Source organism: Colius striatus, chromosome 19 (assembly GCF_028858725.1).
Source record: "Colius striatus isolate bColStr4 chromosome 19, bColStr4.1.hap1, whole genome shotgun sequence".
NCBI lineage: Eukaryota > Metazoa > Chordata > Aves > Coliiformes > Coliidae > Colius > Colius striatus.
In genome coordinates, this window is record NC_084777.1 from 11,638,816 (window position 1) to 11,656,835 (window position 18,020).

Genomic DNA, 18,020 nt, shown 5'->3' on the forward strand with positions numbered 1-18,020 from the left:
GTTGAGGAAACTCAACCTGGTTTTGTTTCCTCCTGTGGTTTGGGTTGGTTGCTTGGGGTTTATATTTTAATTTGGTTGTCGTTCTGTTACTGAGTACTACTCTCTGGCCAATCTCATCCCTGGATTCTGCTAAACAGCTCCTGTCTATGTCTCTGTCTGTATTTGTGTGCACTCTGAATAAAGGCCGTGCGGTGGGCCGGTGGTAGTGGCTGTGATTTGCAAACGGAGGGCTATGCAACCAGACGACACGCTCGGGAGCACACCCGACAGCCAGGACGACCTTCACCCATTCTGTAGCTTTCACCTGCTGGATTTCCTCCTGTTTCAGGCTTATCGTGACCAAACCTTTTATACCTTTTTTGTTCCTTACACGAAGGCACAAACCCTTGACCTGAGGTTTTAAAGAGCACGTGCACGGTTCCACCCCAGGAGGGAGAAGGGACAGACGCGATTCTCTGGCAGCGCATGCAAACGTTCCACCCCCCTACCCCTGCTGGCCAGCACCACACGTGTCTTTCTGTACTGAACAATTTTGGCTTCTTCTCCACTCCACCTTTCCCTTTCCCTGCAGTGTTTTCAGCCCCCAGCCCCTCCCCGACACCCCGCCGGGAAGCGCACGGCCCCGGCTCGCGCCGCTCCTTAGGCAGCAGCAGCGTCTGATCCTCCGCCCGCCTCGATGACAGCGACAGCCGAGCCCGACCACAGCTGTTCATAACCCTTTTCCTGCCTCTTTTTTCTTTTAACAGCCTCCCTTTGCCATCCCCTCACTGCATATTCCAAGGAATCCTCATAGTGAGTTGCCAAACTTGAATTGCACCGACCAGTTTTCTGCATCCAGAACCAGTCTCGTAGTGGCTGTACTTTGACTCAGTAATGTTTGCATGTAACATATATACATATATACATATATATAAAAAGACAAGAAGTTATGTGCATGGAAGCAACGACAAATGTTTATCTTGGTACCTTTTTTGATACAATGTATTCATCAGTTGTTAATTTTTAATTATATTTGATATTAAATTGGGGGTTTGTTGCAAAAGTTTCTATTTAAAGCAAAAACAAAACCAGTGTTAAAAATTCTTAAAGGTTCCAACCATGCAACAGAAGTGGAACTTCACCCATAAAAAAAGAGAGAAAGGGGGGAGTGGGGAAGGAAGAGCAAAGGCTGTGTGATTGCCTGGTTTGCTGCCTGAGCACCATTCATCAGCCAGACTTGCAATTCTGCAGTTGTTGCTACAATTCCGTTTTGTATGAAGCAAAGTCCTTGAATTACAATAAAAACTCAGCCAAAAAAAAAACCCACCAAAGCAAAGCAAAGCAAAGCTGACAAAGTCCCAGCTGGTGTGTGCAGCCTTGTGACGGGAGACTCGCTCCTGACAACAGCCTCCCTCCCTCCTTCCCTCCCGGGCTGGGGAACGTGGCTTCACCACCACGCTGAGTGTTGAGCCCATGATTGCCAGGCAAAAGCTGGCTGCACTTCAGCCCAGACTGGGATGCTGTAAGAAATCAGCCACCTCTGTGTGTGGTTCCAGACAGGCTTCACAGGGAGCTGGTTGCAGGTTGTGGCTCCAGCACGGAGATGATGGTTCCTGGAGTCCCACAGGCAGCAAAAACTCATCATCTGAGAGTTAACAAAACCCACCTAACCCCTGGCAGTGACCAAGTTCTGGGAGGTTTTGAAGAGAGGATCATTTCTCTTATTGATGTGCAAAGCCTTTGGGCCTGTGGCTCAGAAGCTTCCCAGCCAGAGGCTGTGGTGTGGCCTCAGGCAGCTGTGGGGGTCGGTGGCCCATGGGGCTGGATCAGCATCTGGCATCTGCCACGTGTCCAGGCCCTGCTCTACCACTTGTAGGAAACAAAAGAAGGATACTTACTTGATGTACCTTGAAATTCCTCTTCCCAAGCCTTGCCCTCAGCAGAACAAAACCCCAAGAGTTGTTGGTCCACGTGGTCCAACTGGAGAAGGGTTCTCGTTCCCTCCCTGGGGGAGAAATCCACTGTGTGCATCTCCTTGATGAGGCTCTGCTGGTGTGACAGCACCAAGGGCTCTCCAAAGAGTCGTTCAGAAAACGTAGTGACAGCTGGGGAGCACTGCTGAAGGGACAGCCACGGTGTATGGGCATTTTTCAGTACTCTTGAGAGCACAAGGTCTCTTGTAGTACTCAACTCCTCCTCTTCCCTCTTGTTGCATCTTTTCTGTGATGAGTCTTCCCAAGGTCCCACCTCAGATCTGGGTATCATGTCAAATCTTGTACATTGAGGGAAAGCTCTTTTCCCTCCTGAGCACCAGCTCAAGCTGTAGCATGGGAGGAAAATGGTTTTGCTTGAGGCCACAGAGCAAATCATTGGTAGAATTGAGAGCAGAATAAGCTGTCTTGGCTTGGAATCTGCCCAGGGTTTGGGTTTCATGGGTGAGGTGACAGTGGAGTGTTGGGGGGGATGAGCAGGACTTTCAGTATGGTTTTGAGGTACTCCAAACAAACAGGAGGGATGGAGATTTCTGGCTGTGCCTGAGCAGTGCACAAGGGAAGGTTGGAAAGCTGGTGCAGGGTTTGTGAGCAGTGTGCATCCAGACTCAGCACAGACCCCATCGCCTTCGCTCCACTGCAGCGTCCGGGGAGCTGGAGCTGCCTGGAGGACCAGAGGAGCAACCTCCCCCCTCGAGATGTGTGTCACAGAGCAGCTCCAGCCAGCTTACAGTCCCATCTCTTTTCAAATCCTAAAAGCCTTCTGGGGCTTCCTTTTCCGCTTCCTTGTCCCTCTCCCTTCCTTCCTTTCCTTCCTTTCTTTCTCTTTCTCTCTTTCTGTCTTCTCTTTCTCTCTCTTCAACTTCCTCCCTTCCCTTCCCTTCCCTTCCCTTCCCTTCCCTTCCCTTCCCTTCCCTTCCCTTCCCTTCCCTTCCCTTCCCTTCCCTTCCCTTCCCTTCCCTCCTTCTCCTCATTCTAGTTATATTCTTTCAGCCCATGGCCCCAAGGCAGTGATGAGTTCCATGATCTCAGGCAGACTCTCCAGGGCCTGCCTGAGGTGAAGGAGCTGGATGAGGAGGGATCTCCACCACCAGGCTAGAAGCATCTCCCACACCTGAGACACAGGAGCTTTGGACTTGCCCTGAAGCTCAGGGAATGCTCTGGTTTTGTACCTCGCCCCTGGCTGTCTCCTCCTCGTGACGGGTGACGCTGGATGCTGGAAGCTGCTGCCAGGGGTGGCTGTTTCTGCTCCCTGTATCCCCACTGCCAGCCCCATGGGGAAATTCTGGGCTGCAGAGCAGCATTTCTGAGGAGGACACTCCCACTCCTCCTGTTGCCATTAGAGGGTGGCACTGCCTGGCTTTTTGTGCTTTCTAGGGAAAAAAACCAGTGGGAGAAGGGTGATGGGTGTGCCCTTACCCCTGTTTGTGGGTCATTCCCTGCAACATTTGTCTGAGGATGCAGGAAACTCAGAGACACTGAATATGCCCCTGTCCCAGCCCTGGGGGTAATTTGGCCCTTTGGTTCTCCCTGGGGCAGGAAAGCCCAGTGTCATCTGGCTGACCCCAGGTTCCAGCCAGGCTTGCAGGAGGTGCCTGAAGACCCCCAGGTGATGAATTGCTTGTCCCAGCCATCCCTCCTGAGCAGCCCCAGGCACATCTGACAGTGCAGTGTCTTCAGGCGGTGCCTGGTGCTGATAACGAGCCTCAGCTCAACACTCCCAGCACATCCCAAAGTATTTTGCAAGGGAGGCTGGGTTTGTACCTTCATTTGATAAAAAGAGGAAACTGAGGCACCTGGAGGGAAGCAAATTGTCCAGGGTGACCCAGCAAGAGAGTGAGAAGCCAGGACATGGTCTCCTGAGCTGCTGCAGGGTTCTCTGCTGCCTTCATACCTCAGTGTGTTCAAATCACCACCCTGTGTCTGACCTTTACAGCCACAGGCTCCCAGTAGGGTGCTGGTGACACAGGGAATCTGGTGTCTGGCTAGGGGACACGCTGGCTCCTTGGAGAGAATTCAAGGGAGCAGGAACAGGAAGGCTGGAAGGCTGGGGATGGGTTCATAGGGAGAGCTGTGAGGAGCTCTGGGATGGGGAAGGGGGGCTCTGACGAGGCTCTGCAAATATTTGTGGGACTGAAGTCCTGAGGCAGGTGAGGCAACACAAAGGAGCTCCTGAGGCTGTTTGGGAAGGGAGGGCAGAGCAAACCAGCTCCCGAGCAGGTTTGGAAAGAGCTCGGGTTTGGAACTGCTGGAAAGAGCAGATCAGAGCCCCTCGGCCTGCAGAGGACGCCTGGGGCGTGCTGGGGGAGCAGAGCTGTGCTCATTCAAACAAAACACTCTCAATAACCATCTCTCTTCATTTGATCCTCATCTCCACTTTTGTCATTGCTCTGAAACAGCCCAGCAGTGGCTTTGTCTGTGTCTGTTTTGTTATTTCTCTGTTTCTGGCAGCCTTTTCTCTGGCCAGCACGGCACAAACAGCGGGAGGAGGAGGAGGAAGAGGAGGAGGAGGAGGAGGAGGCATGGTCCTTGTCCAGTTACTCCTGCACAAAAGTCTGAAATCCCCACAGGGGAGTAAAAGCCTGTTTTCTCTTAGGAGGCTGAGCAGGGACATGGACGTGGCTGTGTAATGGGATCCAGCAAAATGACAGCGTGTTTTTAAAGGTGATGCCAAGCTGAGCTAACAGCACTGTGGCAGAATCAATGTGTGCCTTCTACAGGGTGGGGTTTTTTTCCTCCTCATGGAGTGAAGAGCATTTAAAAGACCTCGTTCTGCAGGTGATCCAGCTAAAAAAGGCTCCTGCTGCAGTGGGATGGAGGTTGGAGGGGAGCAGAGGGCAGAGCCTCGGCACTGCCGGGTGTTTGCACAGCCCAGAGCTGCGTCGGGAGAGGAGCTGCCCTGGATCAGTGGGGATTCAGCAACACCTGAGAGAGGAAAATCAAACCTGTGTCACGTGCTCTTGACAAATAAAGTCAAGCAAATGACTCCTTGAGTGTCTCTGACCTTCATTTCATAGATTCATAGAAATTCATGGAATCACTTTGGTTGGAAAAGCCCCTGAAGCTGCTGCAGCCCCAGCCCTGCCCTCACCCTGCCCAGCCCAGCACTGACCCCTCAGCACCTCAGCCCCACGGCTTTGGGATCCCTCCAGGGCTGGGCACTGCCCCAGCTCCCTGGGCAGCCTGGCACAGGGGTGACACCCCTCTCAGGGAAACAGTTCTGCCTCAGCTCCAGCCTCAACCTCCCCTGGGGCAACCTGAGCCCATTTCCCCTTGTCCTGTCATTCATTGCTGGGGAGCAGAGCCCGACCCCCAGCTCCCTGCAGCCTCCTGTCAGGGAGTGCCAGAGAGTGCTGCTGGCTGCCCCCTTCTTCTGCAGCCTCCTCATCTCCAGGCTCAACATCCCCATTCCCTCAGCCCCTCCCCAGCCCCTTGTGCTCCAGCCCCTTCCCCAGCTCTGTGCCCGGCTCTGGCCACGCTGCAGCCCCTCAGTGTCCCTGTGGCAGTGAGTGAGGGGCCCAGCACTGACACAGTATTTCCTGACAAGCTGAGCCTGTGCATGGCAGGGGAAGCACCTCGGCATGGGCAGAGGTAAGCACAGGATATTTTGCACCCAGTTGGGCTCACTCACATCAGGATCAGCAGCTGGGACTGAAGGAAAGGAGCAGTGAGCTGCTGCATGGGAGCGAGCTGCTGCAGGGCAGTGAGCTGCTGCAGGGGAGTGAGCTGCTGCAGAGGAGTGAGCTACTGCAGGGCAGTGAGCTGCTGCAGAGGAGTGAGCTGCTACGGGGCAGTGAGTTGCTGCAGAGGAGTGAGCTGCTGCAGGACAGTGAGTTGCTGCAGAGGAGTGAGCTGCTGCAGGGCAGTGAGTTGCTGCAGAGGAGTGAGCTGCTGCAGGGGAGTGAGCTGCTGCAGGACAATGAGTTGCTGCAGAGGAGTGAGCTGCTGCAGGGCAGTGAGTTGCTGCAGAGGAGTGAGCTGCTGCAGGGGAGTGAGCTGCTGCAGGACAATGAGTTGCTGCAGAGGAGTGAGCTGCTGCAGGGCAGTGAACGCTGGGCAGGAGTTGGCCCAAGTGAGATTCAACCCGTGCAGTGCCAAGAAGGTGATGAGCTGGCCCAGGCTCAGGGTAAGGAGAGGGGAGAGTTTTGCCCAGAGGACCCGTCCAGCTCTCATGGCAGAGCTGGGGTCCCTCACTCACCCCAAAGTGCTGCTCCGTTCCCCGCTCGCTGGCAGCACAACACCAGGTGTCCCCAGCGAGGCACAGCAGGGGGACAAAGCATCTCAAAAACCCCTCTCAGCAACTTTTCCTTGGTGGGGTGTGGGGTGTCTCCTTCAGCTGTGGGAGCCAAACCAGCACACTGGGGGGGAGAGAGGGGGCTCATTAACCCCTCCAGCAGGCAGCCGCGGTACCAGCAGGGCTGTGCGCTCTCCTGTACCGCTCTGCAGGGGGGATCCCCCTCCCCAAGCCCTGCGGCGCCGGGAGCCGCTGGAGCCCGTCTGACTGCAGGGGGCGGCGTTAACCCCTTCACCGCCGGCCTCGCAGAAGCATGTGTTGACTCTTGAGGAGGTGCGTGTGGGGAAGGGGGCGGAGGGACAGGGGTGTTCCTCCCTCCCCTCCCCTCCCCTCCCCTCCCGCAGGGTGCGGGGGTCCCGCGGCGCCGGGGCGGAGCGGGGCCGGGCCGGGATGCGGCGGGGCCGGGGCCGGGCTCAGGATGCGCGGCGGGACGCTGGTGCTGGTGCTGGTGCTGGTGCTGGTGCTGCTCTGCGCCCTCCCCCTGTGCCCGGCTGGGCTGGAGCCCCCCGAGCCGGGCTCCGGGCTGCAGGCAGGTAGGAGCGCACCGAGCCGAGAGTGGGGAGCGGGGAGGCTGGGAGCGACCCCGGGAGAAGAAAGGGAGCATCCCGGGCGGAGGGCAGGGGATCGGCCCGGAGGTGCGGGCAGCCCGCGGGGACGCGGCTGCAGCGCGGGGTGAAGCTCGCAGGGCGAGGGCTGAGGCTGGGGCGGCATCCGCGGCGTGCTGCGGGGGTCGGCACCGCAGGGGAGCTGCTGCGGGGGTCGGCACCGCACGGGAGCCGCAGCGGGGGTCGGCACCGCACGGGAGCCGCAGCGGGGGTCGGCACCGCACGGGAGCCGCGGCGCGGGTCGGCACCGCACGGGAGCCGCTGCGGGGGTCGGCACCGCACGGGAGCCGCTGCGGGGGTCGGCACCGCACGGGAGCTGCTGCGTGGCTTTGGGGTCTCGGCGCAGAGCGAGGCAGGAGCGGAGCAGCCGGACTCTGGGCTTTGTGCGTGGCTGCTCTGGTGTGGAGTGTAACTCCACGGGCTTGCGTGTGCCACAGCTGGAGCTGTTCCCGTGCCTCGGGCACTGCGGCTTGTCCCCACGTTCCCCTTTTTCTCCTCAGTCGCCAGGCTGAGGCTGTTGAAGCTTTTGGGAGCGCCGAGTCCTGTCCCTCCCGGTGGCACAGCCCCTGAGCAGCTCCCACCCGGGACAGGCACAGCGGGCTCCAGGCCCCTCACCCGGGCCACAGCATTGCTATGCCCCATGGCAACCCCAAGCAAGCCACTGCCAGAGCTTCCCTGGGGTGTGATGGGCTGTGTGGGGATGGTGAGACTTTGATGAAGTGGCTGTAAAAAGGATGTTTTGTTTCTAAGACATTTGTTGTTACCTTGTGCTAAGGTGAATGGGGCTCAGTCAGAGGCAGTGCCCCTCATCTTCCCCTTTGCTGTGCAAACCCTTGCCCAAGGCCACCAGTGTCTGGGTGTGCCCAGGGGCTTCAGCACAGCCACAGGTTGCTGAGAGGGAGAGTGCTAGTTTATCTCAGCAGAGCTTAACACCACTTGAACCTTGGCTCAGGAACAAGGCTGGAGAGATGCAGTTCTGACAAACTCACCAACAAACTCGACTGGGAGCTGCACAAACTCGGCTGGGAGCTGCACAAACTCAGCTGGGAGTTGCACAAACTCAGCTGGGAGCTGCACAAACTCAGCTGGGAGTTGCATTCCAGGAGCTGGGAGCAGAGCAACATCCAAGTGGGGATGAGATACAGGGAAGTTGGGGCTGAAGTGGGCAACGTGGGAGGTGCAGTGAGGGTATGGGGCTGTGTGGGGAGGAGGGCAGAGAGGGGTGACTGCAGCCCGTGTTTCCCTGGGCACAGCGGGGAGGGGAAGAGCTGCAAGTGCCAGTTGGCTGTGGCAGCCTGAGGAAGCTTCACGCTCATTATGTCTTTCCTTTGGGTCACGGGGCAGCCCTGAGGAGGATTTGACAGAGCAGAGACACTGTTCAGGTGTGTGGCTTTACCCTTCACTCACTGCTGCCCAGGCTGACAAGGGTGATGGCTGAGGCAGGTTCTCAGGTTTTATTGTAGATCCTGCCGGTGAGTGGGGCTCAGGCCTCCAAATGGGGGAGTTTCTCAGGCTTTGGCATAAAACAAGCCAGTTTTGGAGGGCCTGAGACTCTTGTTCTTCGGCCAGTCCCTACTGATGATGCAGTTCTAGTCTGAGGAGGAGCAAATGCCCTCAAGGAGAGGGCTGGGGATCGAGGGGCCAAGAGCTGCAGAGCTTGGCTGCCCTTTCCTGGCCTCAGAGCTGGGCTTGGCTCCTCAGGCTGGGGCACTCCTGGGGCTGGCTGGGGAATTACTGAAGTGGGGAGTGAGCAGCAGAGGAGAGCAGCTGATGGTGGGAGCCGGGAGCAGCCGCTCAAAGCTGCCGGGACGGGTTGTGTGTTGCCTCAGAGGACAGGGCACGGTGTGTGGCATCTGGGCACCTCACACAAGGAAGTGAAGGTCAGTTTGTTTCTTAGGCAGATCCATTACAGAATCCCAGCATGGTGAGGGCTGGAAGGGCCCTGCAGAGCTCATCCAGCCCCTGCTAAAGCAGGTTCCCCTGGCTCAGGGGGCACAGGAGCATCCATCCTCGTTCAGTGGTAAGCAGCTTCCCCTCCACCAGGAACACAGTGCATTAGGAAGTTAGGATCCCTGTCTTCTTTCTTCACTCTGTTTCAGTCAGGATGAGGTGATTTGCTGATGCCTCCTGGTCCTTTGCCCGGGCTGGGGAAGGCAGTAGCTGGTATTTCGCTGTCACAGGGGTGGCTGTGACCTCCCCCCGTGCCAGGCTGGCAGAGGGGTCGACAGCACTCACGCCTGGGAGGGCTCAGGTTCTAAATTCATAAGCCCCAGCTGAGGCTTTGGGTTGTAGAAGCAAGAGGTGAATCCATCTGGGAGGGAAACTGGGCTGTCACCGTTGGTGTTTGTAGCTGCTCACTGATGATCTCAGGAGGGCTGAGGGTGCTGGGAACTGACTCCAGATGCAAACAGCTGGGAACGAGGGAGCCTGGTGTCCTGTTCCCCTGAGCACTGTTGCTTTGGAGCACACCCTACAGCCTTTAAGCAAACAGTGTTTGCAGTGAATCAAATCCATCCCTGGAGCCTTACATGCCCTGAGCAGCGAACTGGCCTGGAAATAGGGGCCCATGCTAAGGGTGGAGGCTGATCTGCCCTGTGGAGCTGTGTGTGAGCTGGGGTAGGCAAAGGCCCAGGGGCTTCCCAATGCCCACTTATTGAACTTGCACCTGCTTTTGGTGGTTTCAGCTGCAACAGCTCCTGGGTGAGACCCCTCACAGTGCTGGGGGCCTGGGATGGTGAGGGAAAGGTGGTATGGCATTGTTTTTGGGGTGCTGTGGGGTTGCACAAGCCCTGGCTGAGCCTGAGCATCCCCCCTGTGTGTCCTCACTGCCCAGATGTGCTCAACATGGGTGCCTCTGAGGCTTTGCTGAGCCCATCCCACCATTCAGGGGACGTTCTGGTTAAGAGGGAGGGAGAAGTGAGAAAGCTCCTCCGTGTAGTGGGAGTCCTGGAGCTCTGGGGCTCCTGGGAGATGAGGTTTTTCCCCCATAAAGTGCAATAAACCCTAATTTGCAAAACACAGAACTTACAAAGCACAGAACTCCCCAAACCAACCCAGGAAGAAATCACATCTGGGAACGTGACCCAAAAATGAACACGAACAAGTTGCCATTAATTAAAGCTCAGAGTCGCCCAATTACAATCTGCTCAATTGAGGGCTGCCCCTGAAACCTCAGCACTGGGCACCTGCAGATGCTGTTTCTTGCTCGAGGGCTGGTGACAGCTGTCTTTCAGTAAATTATCCTCTTGGAGGTCTGGTGCTCTGAAATGTCAAACACAGCGTTGTGCAGCAGGAATCCTCAGACCCGGTGCTGTGGTGGCTGGATGCATGTCGTTGGGATGCAAGAGAGAGTGTGGGCAGCAGTGCTGCCCCTCTGCTCTGCCCTGCTGAGGCCTCAGCTGGAGTCCTGGGGCCAGTGCTGGGCTCCCCAGCTCCAGAGGGACAGGGAACTGCTGCAGAGAGGCCAGTGCAGGGCCAGCAAGATGCTGAGGGGACTGGAGCATCTTCCTTGTGAGGAAAGGCTGTGGGACCTGGGGCTGCTCAGCCTGGAGGAGACTGAGGGGAAATTCCATCAACATTTACAAGTATTTAAAAGGTGTTTGTCAGGAGGATGAGGTGACACTTTTTACTTTGTTGTCCAGTGAAAGGACAAAGGGTGATGAACAAAAGCTGGAACACAAAAAAGTTCCATTGAAACAGCAGGAGCAAGTCCTTTGGTGCTGAGGTGAGGGAGCCCTGGCCCAGGCTGCCCAGGGAGGGTGTGGAGGCTCCTGCTCAGGAGGTTTCCAACCCCACCTGGACACGTTCCTGTGCCCCCTGAGCCAGGGGAACCTGCTTTAGCAGGGGCTGGGGCTGGAGCAGCTCTGCAGGGCCCTTTCAGCCCCCACCATTCTATGACTGTGTGATAAGGGACAGCCTACATGCTGCAGGTTTACAATCACATGAGCTCCCCAGGCAGATGAGCTGAATGATACAGGGGTTGTACCCAGGGAAAAAGAAACAGTTTGAACTGGGCCATGTGCTGTTGCAGCTAAAGCAGTGGCTGCTCAGGTTGAAAGGCTGCCAGACCCCTCACAGCCCTCTCAGGCACAGCCTGGAGCCAGCAGCAGCCCCAGCTCCCCGCGCTCAAGCCCAAGCAAAGCCAGGCTGGATTTAGGTTTGCCTGTAGCAAAGTGGAGGGCTTTTGGGGTGGGACACGGGGTTTGGTGTGAGCAGGAGCTGGGGGTGGCTGGCACCAGCCCTTGCCTCAGGGCAGGCTCCCAAATGTCTCTGAGTTTCTTGCAGCAGCAGCTGTCATCTGCTCCTGGTTCATCTGCTCCTGGTTCATCTGCTCCTGGTTCAGGTCCCGGCTGCACCGTGGGGCTGATGTAACGGCCTCCCGCCCCCAAGGAAGTCAGAGCTGGCTCTGTGTGTTCAGCAAGTGCCATATATACACATCACATCACATCACATCACATCACATCACATCACATCACATCAATCACATCACACCACATCACATCACCCTTCTCTCTCACAAGCCCTGTTAGTCACTGTGGGGCCGTGGGGCTGGTGTGGCGCCTGTGCAGGAGAGGGATGCTGCCTGTGGTACCATCCTGCGCTGGGGAGGGCTCCCTAACCACCACACTGCATGGCATCATTCATTCCTCAGCCCCAGCAGCGTGCAGGCCTGGGGCTGGGCTCTGCAGGACATGAGGAAGGAGCTCTCTCTCCTCCATGGGGGATGCTCTGGCACCTGGGAGGGTCTGTGCTGGTGTTGCAGCTCTGGCCCAGGCAGGGAAAGGGGAAGGGGAAGGGTCTGTCACCGTGGGCTGTGCAGGGACCTGCTGCTGCTGCCATGGGCAGTGTGGATGGTGCCACTGGCACAGGGAAGGGTGTCCTGACTGCCAGCTGGAGGAAAAGGAATTCCTTGTCCCTGGTGTCCCTTGGTGTTCCTGTGCAAAGCCTCAACTCAACCTGCATGCCCTGAGGCAGAGCTCAGGGCTGAAAATGTCATAGAATCATGGAATCATAATGGTTGGAAAAGACCTTTAAGTTCATTGAGTCCAACCCCTGCCCTCACACAGCCAGGCCCAGCACTAAACTGAACCAGATCCCTCAGCACCTCAGCTCTGTTCCTCTTGAATCTCTCCAGGGATGGGGAGTGCAGCACCTCCCTGGGCAGCCCCTTCCAGTGCTGAACAACCCTCCTGGTGAAAACATTCCTCCTAATGTCCAATCTCAGCCTCCCCTTAATGCAACCTGAGCTCATTTCCCCTTGTCCTGTCATTCATTGCTGGGGAGCAGAGCCTGACCCCCAGCTCCCTGCAGCCTCCTCAGGGAGTGTCAGAGAGTGCTGCTGGCTGCCCTCAGCCTCCTCTTCTCCAGGCTCAACACCCCCATTCCCTCAGCCCCTGCCCAGCCCCTTGTGCTCCAGCCCCTTCCCCAGCTCTGTGCCCGGCTCTGGCCACGCTGCAGCCCCTCAGTGTCCTTGTAGTGAGGGGCCCAGAGCTGAACACAGTATTTGAAGGTGCAGCCTCCCCAGTGCCAAGTACAGGGGGACAAAACACCCTCCATCACCTGCAGATGTGTGTGTTGAGTGTGGCCTCACCGATTGCTCTTTGCTGAGGCTCCCTTTTGGGTAATGCAGAGTGATCATGTCTCGTCTCAGCAAAGTTCTGCTCTCCTGTGGTCATCAATTCAGAAGAAAACAAGCCTTTGTAAGGGCAGCCCCTTCCCCCCTGGCCTGTCCCACCCCCAGAACTCCAGAGCAACACAAAACTCAGCTTCTGTTTAGGGCACATCAACCTTGACAGTGCCTGATGGCAATTAGTGCTGCACTAATTACCCACGTGGAGCTTCACTGAGCTCCTCCAGCAGTGTAATTCCTGTGGGGTTAGAGGCCACCTCAGGTCACACTGCACTCATCTTGGGGCTGCTGGGGACAAGAGTGGCCTGGCACGTGGCTGCCAGTGCTGGCTGGGAGATGGGAGGGATGGAGCAGGGGGACAGAGGGATGCAGGGGGACAGAGGGACCCAGCATCCCTCACCCTGCAGCCATGAGCCCTTTGTTTCATCAGAGTTGTTGCAGTGGTTTCACAGCTGGGTTGCAGCAGCTCTGTGGGAAGGAGGGCCAGGATGTGCTGTCATGAGCTGGATTTCTTCTCTTGTTTTCCCTGCTGGGGGACAGTGGTTCTAGGAGAAGGCAAAGAGACCAAAGGGGACATGATGGCTCTCTGGGAGCAAACGTATCTCCAGCACCTCCCTTTCTCTGCTCAGTCCCAGGAGCCCAATGCCCTCTGTGGGTGTCCCATGGGATGCTGCAGGATGCAGATCATCATGGCCAGTGCTGTTCACCCTCAAGTGACTGCAGAAATTAGCACAAATACTCCTCTTAGCTCTGATTGTCCCTCCCAGAGCAAGTCTGTCCTTGGATGCTTCTCCTCCAGCGTCCTCTCAGCACCCACAGTGAGGAGCAGGGAGGGATTGCCTCCTCCTCCTCGACACACATGGTTTTCTTTTCAGGCTTACCAAGCATCTGTGTGAGGAGGCTGAGGGGGGCCCTTATCAATGCTTACAAGTATTGAAGAGGTGTAGAAGAGGATGGGGCAGCACTTTTTTCTGTTGTCCAGTGACAGGAGAAGGAGAAATGGACAAAAGCTGGAACACAAACAGCTCCACTTAAACACCAGGAGCAAGTCCTTTGGTGCTGAGCTGAGCCCTGGCCCAGGCTGCCCAGGGAGGGTGTGGATGCTCCTGCTCAGGAGGTTTCCAACCCCACCTGGACACGTTCCTGTGCCCCCTGAGCCAGGGGAAGCTGCTTTAGCAGGGGCTGGGGCTGGAGCAGCTCTGCAGGGCCCTTCCAACCCCACCATGCTGTGACTGTGTGATTCTAAGGGGAAGATGTGAGTGCAGACCGTGCAGCTTTGCAGCTCCCCAGGCAGAGGGAGGCTGGGGGAGCCACGATGCCCTTTGGGGTGTGGGTTGTACCTGGAAATGGAAAGATGCTCAGCACTTGGCTGCTCTGAACAATGGCTGTGCTGATCTGAGCGTGGCTGGCATCCTCCATGGCCTGTGAGGCCATCGCTGCTCTTTCATGACACAGTCAAGTGCTTCATAGGTTAGTTCATTGTTTGAAAGATGGGAGTGATTAGTAAACAAATGGGCAGCAAGTGGAGATGTGCTGGGAAGGGATCTAGCCCCAAGTGTCAGCACTGTCTGGAAACACTTTCCCCCACATCTTTCCAGCATGTTTTCAACACAAAAATCAACTTTCTGCAGCAGAGATGGTGAGAGATTTTCTACCTAAAAATGTCCCTTAGGAAAAATGCTGCTTTTCCATGGGGAAAACAGGGATAGAATATTTCACTGCAGGCCAGTTCCACCCCAGGAAAACCACTTTTAGCTTGGAGAAGTCACTGTATGGCTCAGGTGATATCAAATGGCCTCTCCTTGGGGGCTGTCTTACCCCACTCAGCTTCCCTGTCCCTCCTGGTCCGGCAGAGTGAGTAGAGAGGAGAGCAGTTCCATCAATCCTGGGAACTAACAGAGCTCCCCAGGCCAGTGAAGGTCAATACTGAGCTCCCTCCAAATGTAATTTGATGGTCCATTTCCACAGATCTCATTCAAATTGTTTCATTTGGGAAGAATGTCAGAGTTTCTCCTGCTTGTATCCAAAGTGCCTCTGTGAACTGCCTTGCTATTTAAAAACATCTGGGGGTTTTTGTCAGTAGGTTTTCTCTGCTCTGAGACCAGAAGGATGAGGCAGATTTCAGTGCTGATCACAACTGGGCTTTGAGGCAGGGCTGGAGATGCTGGTGTCTCCCCTTGGCTGAGATTTCTTATGTTCACTGAGTTTGTTGGGCATCAGGGGCTCAGAATCATGGAATCATAATGGTTGGAAAAGACCTTTAAGTTCATTGAGTCCAACCCCTGCCCTCACACTGCCAGGCCCAGCACGAAACTGAACCAGATCCCTCAGCACCTCAGCTCTGTCTCTCGAATATCTCCAGGGATGGGGAATGCAGCACCTCCCTGGGCAGCCCCTTCCAGTGCTGAACAACCCTCCTGGTGAAAACATTCCTCTTAATGTCCAATCTCAACCTCCCCTGGGGCAATCTGAGCCCATTTCCCCTTGTCCTGTCATTCACTGCTGGGGAGCAGAGCCTGACCCCCAGCTCCCTGCAGCCTCCTGTCAGGGAGTGTCAGAGAGTGCTGCTGGCTGCCCTCAGCCTCCTCTTCTCCAGGCTCAACACCCCCATTCCCTCAGCCCCTGTCCAGCCCCTTGTGCTCCAGCCCCTTCCCCAGCTCTGTGCCCGGCTCTGGCCACGCTGCAGCTCCTCAGTGTCCCTGTGGCAGTGAGTGAGGGGCCCAGCACTGACACAGCCCTGGAGCTGCAGCCTCCCCAGGGCCCAGCACAGGGGACAGTCCCTGCCCTGCTCCTGCTGCCACCCCACTGCTGAGCCCAGCCAGGCTGCCACTGCCCTTCTTGCCCCCCTGGGCACGCTGTTGGCTCCTGTTCAGCCGCTGGCACCAGCCCCCCCAGGCCCTTTCCCTGCAGCAGTTTCCAGCCCCTCTGCCCCAGCCTGCAGCTGCCTGGCCTTGGGGAGGCCCAAGGGCAGGACCCAGCCCTTGGCCTTGTTCAGCCTCATCCCATTGCCCTCAGCCCATGGCTCCAGCCTGGCCAGAGCCCTCTGCAGCCCCTCCTGCCCTCACACAGATCTACACTCCCACACAGCTTCGTGCCATCAGCACACTGACTGAGGGTGCACCCAGTCAGGTCACTGGTTGTTAAACACACCAGGCCCCAGCACTAAGCCCTGGGAACACACTGGTGCCTGGCCAACAACTGGATTTAACTCCATTCCCTACAACTCTCTGGGCCCAGCCATCAGCCAGTTTCTCACCCATCAGAGTGGGCCCATCCAAGCCATGGGCAGCCAGTTTCTCCAGGAGGATGCTGTGGGAGACTGTGTCAGAAGCCTTAACTAAAGTCCTAAAGGCTTGTGCTGGTGTGGGAAGGCTGATACTCCCCTGGCCCCAGCTAACCCCATGAGTGACTCTGGAGATCAGCTGCAGCCTCTTGTGCCAGGTGCTTCCCATCATTTCCCTGGCCAGACCTGCACAGCAGCCAAGGGCTGATGCGGGCACTTGGTGCTGGTGATGTGTGAGGGCAACACATCTCATGGAAAGAAGGGACCAACCTCCTGCAGCTCATGGGACTCACAGCTTCTGGCACCACTTTGGGGAGTTAATGTGTGTTTTGCCATTCAGTAGCACAGTAACTTCATACCACTGAAAAGAGGTGGGCAGGAGATGCTGCTGCTGAGCGTGGAGCTGTGGGATGAGGCTCAGGCATGTTCCCATGGGGTGTAAGCCTATTCTCAGGGTGCTGTGAATCTCTGGGTGTGCTTACAGCCTGTTTTTCCCTCCTCTAAGAAGTCCCATAATCTGTGTTTATGTTCATTTGAAAGCTCTGCTTGGGCACCCAGCACTGGTGATGGCACCTCTGTCCTTGTTGTGTTTAGTGACTTCAGCTGGGCAGAGTTCATCCCTCCCAAGCCTGCTGTGATTTAGCCCAGGGAGAGGTTTTCTGTTGCTTTCATCAGAATGTGACTGAAGGTCTTTTGGTTTTAATTTTTGGTCTTTTAAAACCATTCAAACAGCAGTTTCTAGTTTCTTAAAGGTTAAAAAAAGGGCAAAAAAGGCCTACAGAGAGGTAATGAACCTTTACTAGTGGGGAGCTGACTACTGTCCCAACTACACTGCACAGTGATCTGCTCCCCACTGGCTTTGGATGTGCTTTAGGTTGATACATTTAGATAGACATGAAATATTCCCATCAGGACATGGAGAAACAGGAGGAGCAGGTAGGTCATATATTACTGAGACATCTTAAAGCACTTCAGGCTCAAACTCAGCCACGACAGATGCAAGGATGATCTCTCCTGCTGCTGTGGAGGAGGATGCAGCTGATGCTATCACAGCAGCCAGTCCCAACTGTTTAGAGCTGGCAATGAAAAGCGGGAGAGAGAAGGGTTTGGGATGAGCTAGTTTTGGTGGGAGAAGTTATTCCAGTCCCCTGCCTTTTTTTTGGGGGGTGGGGGGGGAAGGTCTGGTTGTGAGGTGCCCTGAGCCTCAACCTGGAGAGCTCCTGGGAGCAGAGGGTGGGAGGTGAGGAGGTCCCCAGAGGGCTCACAGGTAGAGAGGCTCCACGTGTGTGTTCATGGCAGGTGATTCCCAGGCAGTGAGCCATCCATAGCCTTTGAAGCCAAGGCTGCAGCGAGAAGCTGTGGGGTTGGGTGGCTGTGACACACAGAGCAGGGCTGGGACTCCCTTCTGTTTTGCACTGCCCTGCACTAGCTGCTGGGTTTCTCTGCCTGTGGTTTCCATCTCTAAAGCAGATGTGATGCTAGACAGGTGCCTTTGATCTTTCTGTAATGGTTCTGAGCTGAGATCTCTCTGTAACACAAAATGCAGCCAGGCAGTAGATTATGTTCCATTAGCTCCTCTTTCTCTCTTTAAAACCTGCTACACATGATGTTTGGAAGAAGTTATTTTGCCAAGTTGCTCTGTCTTAATGCTCAGCCATTCCCCCTCTCCCTTCCCCTGTGAGTGCCAATGTTTATGCCACTGCAGTCTCATCAGAACGCTCTGGATTGTGACAGGAACGTGGGAGTTGATGGGCTTGCTTGGAGCAGATCCCACCAGCCAAGGGAGAATGCCATAGATTCCCAGAACTGTTGAGGTTGGAAAAGCCCTTGAGTGCAGCTGTTCCCCCAGCACTGCCATGGCCACCACTAACCCACGTCCCTCAGCCCCACGGCTTTGGAATCCCTCCAGGCTTGGAGACTCCACCACTTCCATCTCAGTGCAAGAGCTGAGAACTGCACAAATCACCCCTGAAACATGTAAATCAGGAAGGATATTCAAAGTAACCTCAGCCATGAAGACCACAGAGTAGGAGGGTGAGGAAAGGGGTGAGGAGAATGATTTAGGGTATTCTCTGTGTGTACAGCACCACACAGGCCCCAGACCAGATGTGTTTTGGGGCACTTATATACCTCTCTACTAATGATGAACTGTGTGTCTCTTTAAGATTGAGTATAAACATGCTACAGTATAGCTGCCCACAGTGAAAGAGAGGCATTTTCTTACTTTTTCTGCTTTCCT

The 18,020-nt window shown here is 56.0% G+C and overlaps 1 protein-coding gene across 1 annotated transcript in view; it reads left to right on the plus strand.

Moving 5' to 3' along the window:
- Window positions 1-6,682: 6,682 nt before the first annotated feature.
- LOC133627315 (collagen alpha-1(I) chain-like) overlaps window positions 6,683-18,020 on the plus strand; it is a 105,543-nt gene continuing 94,205 nt past the window's right edge. The window contains exons 1-2 of the mRNA XM_062011973.1: window positions 6,683-6,797; window positions 7,007-7,252. Of these exons, the coding sequence (XP_061867957.1) occupies window positions 6,683-6,797; window positions 7,007-7,252 (361 nt within the window). The remainder of the gene's footprint in view (window positions 6,798-7,006; window positions 7,253-18,020) is intronic.